Source organism: Poromitra crassiceps, assembly GCF_964638095.1.
Source record: "Poromitra crassiceps genome assembly, chromosome: 11".
NCBI lineage: Eukaryota > Metazoa > Chordata > Actinopteri > Beryciformes > Melamphaidae > Poromitra > Poromitra crassiceps.
The window spans coordinates 31,498,084-31,506,545 of NC_139643.1; the positions used below are offsets into that span (position 1 = coordinate 31,498,084).

At 40.2% G+C, this 8,462-nt stretch overlaps 1 protein-coding gene across 1 annotated transcript in view; it reads right to left on the bottom strand.

Moving 5' to 3' along the window:
* Positions 1-8,228, bottom strand: part of top2b (DNA topoisomerase II beta) — a 29,436-nt gene extending 21,208 nt beyond the window's left edge. Inside the window, exons 1-4 of the mRNA XM_083646259.1 lie at positions 7,726-8,228; positions 6,212-6,427; positions 3,295-3,388; positions 35-98 (exon numbers count right to left, since the gene is read on the bottom strand). Coding sequence (XP_083502385.1) covers positions 35-98; positions 3,295-3,388; positions 6,212-6,427; positions 7,726-7,767 — 416 coding nt within the window. The 5' untranslated portion in view covers positions 7,768-8,228. The remainder of the gene's footprint in view (positions 1-34; positions 99-3,294; positions 3,389-6,211; positions 6,428-7,725) is intronic.
* Positions 8,229-8,462: the final 234 nt, after the last annotated feature.

An 8,462-nucleotide genomic window follows, 5' to 3' on the forward strand; every position in this document is an offset into this window, starting at 1 on the left:
AATTAGTATACACTTTATACAGCATTGTACTCACGGATCAATGGTGATCTTAATGGTATTCATCCCTTTGTCCCTTTGTTTGTTGTCTGCTGCGTTGACTGTAGGAGAGAAATGCGTCAAAATAAAACGGCATACACTGAAAAATAGCAGATTCATAAGTCTTATTGGACATTTTCAGAAGAGTTTCCTGTGTCAAAAATGTTGTCCAAGATACAGAGTGCTGCAATCAATTTAGGATAGAGTCCTAAATTATGAGTATGATGACCTATGAGTATGACCTATACAATCACTTATAATATAAACTGGTCGTTTGCAGGTGCCACTGTTATAAAACCTATTGAACAGCTTTATCACAGAGCCATCAAGGCATTTGCTAGAAAACCATTGTCATACCACTACTGTAACATTCTGGAACAAAATCTCTTTCTGATCTTTGAAAATCTCAAGGTCTTAAAGAGTGCTTGTTTTTTCTACAAATGCCTACATGGACTAGCTCCCCCTCCTTTACAGGAAGTCATCCATAAAAACAGAATCACTGGACTTGGCACCAGGTCAGACACCAGAGGTGACTGCAAGGTCCAACGTAGACTGACCACGTTTGGTCAGAACGTCCTGTCTATAAAAGGCAGCCAAACGTGGAATAGTCTCCCCGTCTCCATAAGGGACAGCCCCACCCTTGCTACTTTTAAAGGTAGACTTAAACAATGGCTGAAATCCAACCAGTCATGTGTCCACAGGTAATATGCTTTCTTCTCTTTTTTTGTGTATTGCTACTATGTATTTTTATTTTTTGTAAGTGTAATTGCTGCTATGTATTTTTAGAGTGTATTGCTGCTACTTATGTTTTACGGATTTTTGAACGTATTGCTGCTACCTATGTTTTACGTTTTATGTTTCTTGTGTTTTATGTCTTTCGGGGACAACGGATGGAAATTAGCCTCGTGCTAAATCCGGCAATTTTTACACTTTTATTATGCTCCAGGTTTTATTATCTGTTCCATGGTTTCTGTGTTCATTGATTTTGCACTGTCCCATCCAAATAAACAAATAAATATTTGTTAAGCTTTGTCGATAGTTTCTCTCTAGGCTGCTGTAGTATAGCAGGAACAGTTAAGTCAGATTACTACTGTAAGGACAGACAGCAAAAGAGAGGAAACTGGTGTCATTGCTGAATTACTGCTATAAATAGATAAATCAACCAAGTGCACAGAGAGGAAAACGATTACAAACATCAATCCCTTGTGATGAGCCGTGTTCAACAGCATCAATTTGAACCTACCGGTAATTACACTGTTGTACCCAGGGTTGCTATTCTTTTGTAATGATAGATTTCAATCACTTTTCAAGGACAAATTATCATGGTTCCCACACGTTCTTAAACATCAAATTCAAGGACTATTAAGGACTTCCAGGCCCAATACCCTCAAATTCAAGGAGCCAACGTGGCATAGTTTGAGACACGGATCAAGGTTAATTATTGTTACAACACTGAGAATGTTTATAATGAGAACTAGCAGGCTTTACAGAAGCTCACAGATAACAATTACAAAGAGAGGCTTAAATGTGTGAACACTTCTCAACTGTGCAGTGTTACACATTAAGCAAAGGAAAATATATATATACACACACACACAGTATATAAAAATAACATTTATTTATATTCTTGCACAAAATACATGAATTCAAGCATTTTCAAAGACCCATGTCTATTTTCGAAAACTTTCAAGGCCTTGATCTAGGGATGGGCATTTTGAATAAATTGCCATAATCGAAATTCAGGAAAATTAACGATCAATTATTGAAGATAATAATTATATATATATATATATACAGTATATATATATATATATATATATATATATATATATATATATATATATATATATTGTATATATATATATATATATATATATATATATATATATATATATATATATATATATATATATATATATATACAATATATATATATATATATATATATATATATTTTTTTTTACAAAATGCCTATGGCAGAAAATACTAAAGACGCCAAAAGATGGTGCTGCGGCTCTACACTACAGGATTGGGGATTCAAAAGCAGGTACCGTACATTAGACGTCTGTTCAGATGTGTGTGTTTACTGCGGGGGTTAAATCGACAATCCTTCCCCCGTGCCCACGCGTCTATGACGAGACAGAATGTATGAATGCATGAATCTATGATGAGACAGAATGTATGAATGCATGCCTATTAAACTTAGAGCCTCATAAAACAAATAACAGTGACTCACATACTGTATTAAGGCGGTGGTGAGTCGTGACTACTAGTGTCCACTCATAAACAACAAAGTGAAGTTAACTCCAGCGTCCAGCCTTGTTTAGGAAGATGAGCACTCAGGGCAGGGTGAGACAAGAACGCACGTTAACCAGGCTCAGATGTATGCTGTTGGCTCCAAATGGCAGAGGTGAGCGACTGTGAACTTCAAAACCGACAAATCAATCAAGATGATGTCTGTAAACTGAACACAACACCACCAGGTCTGCCTGCAATGCTTTATTATAGCAAAGGATACTACAGAGGTGCCAGGTGAGAACAACTCACAATTCTCCTATATTCAATTATTGTACTGTACATAATAAATCTGAATATAATTTCCCCATGATTAATCACATGGATACAAGGTTTGCAATGCATGTCATTCCAAAACATGTTTCTTGTTTAGGATAAAGTTTTGAATGTCACTTTCAAGTGGAGAAATAGGGTAAATCTATGGCCTCTCAATGTGCACGAAATGGGACACTCCTCTGCTGCAGGCCTACTTTGTTTTCACATAAGGGAAGCCAAATCCACTGGAATGATTTGTCAAACAGATTTTAAATTCTCACAAATGTCTCTATTCAGGCTGCAGTGCAAACAGTGCACACATGGACAAGCGCTTAGAGGGCAACTAATCTTCACAGTGCCAGTCCTATATCACTGCTACTGAGCAGCACCAACCAGCAGACTCATTCACTAAATGACCGTAACATTTGAATCATAATAATAAGCCTTGAATCACCGACGCCTAGTTAGATGGACAGGCTCAACTGACAAGTGAATAATTATTAGGTCAACTGTGCACATCATTCAAGATTCATTTTAATAGCCACGGTGAGTAATCAGATTACAAACGAGGAATTTGACTTAGTGCAAGTATGCAGCGCAGCGATCACAGCAATAGCAGAAGATGGAGCAAACAGAAAACAACCTCTAAACTGCAAAGTAAAAGTCCTTTAAAGGGACATATAATAGTGTCGAAGCCAAACCACTCACCGAGAATTTCATCGAAGATTTTGTATAATCCAGGAACATAGGTGATTTCCCTCAGATTCATTCCTATGTCTTCGTCGTCAAAAACCCACAGTTGCTGAAAAAAAGAAAGGAAGAATAACAAGAGATTTAACTCCAGGGGTGGACAACCTTGATGGTAGTGATGGCCATAAAAATGTTGCGGTCATTACAAGACGGCTGAAAGAGTGTGTAAATTATATCAGGTATTGCACAGTTATATACCGTACCGGTCAATGTAAACAAGGCTTTGGGTCAGGTATTGCAGTTATTTCACAGTAAACATATACAGTATCAAGGTGTGTGTGTGTGTGTGTCGTGTGTGTGTGTGTGTGTAGGACAGTTACATAAATACAAATTTGACCCTTTCCATGCCCAAGAGAAGCCTCTGAATCAATATTTTCACCACGGGTCACTGAAATTGACTGATGAAATTATTTTCAGAGTAGAACCCCTTAATAATAACAATAATTATATTATACAGTATGTATATCTATTTTATATATATATATATATATATATATATATATATATATATATATATATTAGGGCTGCACGATATATCGTTTACACATCGACATTGCGATGTGCGCATGCGCGATAGTCACATCGCAGGACGTGCGATGTTAAAAGCAAATGAACTCGTCATTTTGCTTGATAAACTCTCACTTTAGGGGTAGCCTACTGAGTGAAATGCAGGCTCTCTCAAAGGAGAGAGACGCCCCGCTACTGTACTCACTCATTTAATGCTTAGCTTCAACACAACAAACATGCACAGAGAGCAAAATTGAATTGTTTTTGCTTATGTTGCGTTGCTGACAGTAGCCTGTCTGTAAACGATGTGGTTGCGGAGGCGGACTTGTCCACAGCTTGCAGCGCACTCGCATACAGCAGGCTGGCTGCTGTAACTCAACATGTCCGTGGAGTGGAGATATTTACTCTTGAAACACCAAAAAGCAAGACCGCAACTTATGACACGAAGGCTAAAGTGATTACTGAGAAGTTGTCCGTGTATCACCGCAGCTCTCTCTCCCCCTCAGTCTGATGATGCATCAGATGATAGCAGTAACGTTACGGTAGAGGTAATCATACATAGCGACTCATTTACACAAAACATGTCGGTGAAAATAAAAAGACAATAGACATAGCTGGGCAATTAAATGTATATTTATTACTTTTCACGAATGAATTGTTTGTCACCGGTCGGCTGCATGTGAATCCTCGTCTCTGTACTGCCCTGCGTGCGCTCAAAAACCGGAACTCCCCAAATGCGGAGCGTACCACTTGGTAGTTTCTGGAGGGGGGTCAGACCAAGTGTGTGAAGTAACCGTGTGAAGTGGCAGCGGTGTTTCATTGTTGATTTATTGAAACGTTAGAAGAACGAAAGAAGTTGAAAGCAGTGATTATAATCAATTAAATCTAATGTTTTTCTGCAAATAGCATCATTGGGAGGTAGATTCTGGCACTCAATATTAGGGGTGGGCAATATATCAAATTTATATCCATATTGTATTGTGATTTGAGACTATGGTCTTAGATGTTGGATGGTAATATGGTGATACAGCATACATGTTGTCTTTCCCTGGTTTTAAAGGCTGCATTACACAAAGTGAAGTGTAGGCTAGTGACATTTTAAAGTAGAATGTCATAACTTACCGTACTCACTTTTTCATGTATGTAAGTCATGGAAATCCATTGGTCAAAATGTTTATGCACCCTGATAGATGACGCTCTGAGGCCTACCAGTAGGTCACAGCCCAGTGGTTGAGAAACATTAAAATACCTAATTTCCCCTCCAAAATCAGATGGACTCCTCTACAAAATCATCCCAATCATTCTAGAAATATTATTTTCTTTCAAATAGAGCTAACCTGGTGAAAATCTGTATTTTTTCATATCGCAATATATATCGCATGGGCGGGGAATATCGCAATGTCAGTTTTTTCCAATATCGTGCAGCCCTAATATATATATATATATATATATATATATATATATATATTACAAAATGCCCATGTCAGAAAATACTAAAGACAGACAGCACTGTGATTGAAGGGGCTAATGAGTTTGCCAGCAGCAGAGATGACCCGGTGCAGGTATAGTGTAAATCCATCATTGATGGCCAACTGCAGGGTGTGTGCAAATCAGGCAACAGAAAGCCAGTTGACTCTGGTGGGATTGTTGGCGGCGTTGTCGTGGACGCATGCTTGAACCCTGCCTTCAATTCCTCACTGCTCCACAGCTTCATTCAGCTTCTCTGCAAGGTGGTCGGCTGGTTCCTTCTTGTTGTTAACCAGGCTCGGATGTACGCTGTTCAAGTGGTACATCATTGGCGTTGTGGCTGTATTGTACTTATACTGTACATGGCATCGCAGTGTTTAGACTGAGCTACGTCATCTTTTAACTCGAAATGATCCCACACAAAACTTCGCTTTGCTCTCTTCATGTTTGCTTCAGTGACTGGCTGTAGTTTCGATTACCATGGCAGCTCCACGATCCATGATCGGCATGATGCTTAACGATCAATTATCGATTTTTTAACCCCTACTTTTGCGAAGAGTGACGATAGGGTCTTTAATGACCACAGAGCGTCAGGACCTCGGTTTAACGTCTCATCCGAAGGATGGTGCTCACTCACAGGACAGAGTCCCTGTCTCTGCCCAGAGTCCCCTGTCTCTGCCCTGGGGCATAGCTAGGGGATGTCTTTAAAGGCGGAGTGAACCACAACACCTATTCAACGGCAGCAGAAACTCTGGGTTGCATTACTGCCTTTAAATGAAGAATTGTGGGCGAGATCTTACCACCTTTTTTGTGATCAAGGTGGAACCTCGATATCGGCGGTGGATTACATAAAAGCCAACATCAGCCAGCTATAGCAGTCTAACCTCTCCTCTGGACTCACCTGAGTGACGGGCTCCACGGAGCCAATGTACGTGTCCGGACGGAGTAGGATGTGCTCTAGCTGGGTCTTCTTCTGGTAGACTCGCTCCACCGACATCTTCTTGGAGCCGTCCATCTTCTTAGAGCTGGTCTTCTCTTTCTTGTCCCCATCCATCCTGCTATCGCCCCTGCCATTTGCTTCCTCCTTTTTGGCGGCATTGTTTTTTTCAAAGAGGGTCTGTTATTAGACACATGCGCATAACTTTGTTAAAAACCCCAGCCTTGCGATAAAATGATTGTGCTGCGTTGCTGACAGTTGATTATCAGTGCTCACCACCAAAAGGGAACACGCCCCTCTCCTCTCTATGACTTGGGTCACTTGGGTGACAAAGAGAGGTTACTCTGTGATATTTAACAGAGGCAAACCACAGCCATTATAACAGGAAGGCTGGGGTTGTGCTTGTATCAAAAACATTGACGTGAGCTTTAAATGTAATGTCTCTCCATTTCAAGTCATGGTGATTTTTTTGCAAGATAAATAACTTCTTGGTGTTGTAAACAGTGTTTCCCATTAATTACCTATGGTGGCCCAGGCCCACCATAATTTAATTTGTCCCACCCTAGTCTAAGATAATTTTGCTCAGTGCACCAGATTGATGCATTTAACTTTGAAATGTTCTTCCAGGGAGCATGCCCCTAAACACCCGTAGAGGTCTGAGGTCCACCCACCACAGTCTCACTAAATCCTGTGGGAAACACCGTGTACAGCATATCTATTCCCAATTCCTCAAGATCCCGATACTCTCTTGTATGGAGAGAACGGCACGCCAAACTCCACTCAGAAAACTGTCAATTTAATCCCTCCTTGCCTTCTGGAAATCACACCTCGTATACCATGATTCTAGAGTCTAGACTTTATATGAAAAGTCAGAATATGGTAAATGTGGCTAAGAAGCACCCTGTTTCAACAACAAACAAAAAATTGTTGGTTCCCACTGCTCACAAGCATCCACAAATCCACACAGGGTGCATTTTAGTGAGAAATGAGTGGGGATAGCAGGAAACCAACTCTAAAAGTTGTAATTACATTGGAATAAGAGCTGGGCATAATTTAACAGTGGGTCGTAATGATTCATAAAGGTTTTGGGCTTACCGATTAGCAGGTCAACTTTAAATCGCCAGGTTTTTAAATGAAGTTTGGCGTGCAGTTGTAACGTTATTTATCTGTAATTCTGTATTAAAGGATTGATTGTATTTGGGCCTGGTCTACTGTAGCCCGACATAACAGTGACTGGCCTTTCTCTAAACCGGTCGGCCTGAATTGAGATGGAGACTGCATGCAGCTGGCTGTGGTCTTTAACACAGGGTATGCGTGGATAGGCAAATAGCCACTTTGGCTAACGCTAGACTAGTTTGGAGATTTAAAGCTCAAATGCCCGGTGCACGGGGCATTCACACTGATTTATAAAAAGCATTCAAATTGACTTGGCTATGCCATAGTTACCAAAATTGTACTTGTATTGGAAACTAACTTACCACCCAAGTCAGACCCCCGCTCCCCGCTGCGCCGTTGGACATCTTTCTTCCTTTGTGATCCTAGTTAGATTTTCGTGATGCAGCTCGCAAAAATGTCTTCAAACCCAGTGAAATTAAAAGGCCATCAACACAAAAATCGTCCCAGTCGCTCTAAGCCATTAATACGCGTTTACTGCCCATATTATAATTTTTTATCCAGTTCGGGTCTAAAATAATCCTCCAAAAGGTATCAAAACAACCACAGTGAAGGGGAGTGTAGCGCGGCTATTGTTAAAATCGACAAGCGGTGGCACACTAGGCCTAAACTTCCAACAAAGATGCTAACCGGGCTACTCGCTAAAATATAAATACTGTACAAAACGCCAAGATTAAATAGTTTGGTAGTTTCATGTGTAATAAAAAAAACAACGAACAAATTCAAATCATGTTTCACTAAAATACTCAGAAAACGCTGCTACACTTAAATAGTTTTCATTCAGAAATAAAGCCTATAATCTGCTAGCTGCAACCTCCGTCCGGCTCCTCCGCCATCTGCAACATACGGCGAAGCGTCACGGGGACGTCAACCAATCGTGTGCTTGCTTTGAAAGACACCGGTACTTGAACCAATAGAAAGAGTCAACCTGTAGTGTACTTACAGTTTGTAACCGCTAGGTGGCAGTGATTCACAGAAGACATCATTGTATAATGTGCTGCATGTGGCCAAAATGGCAATTAAACCACAAAACAAAACTGAA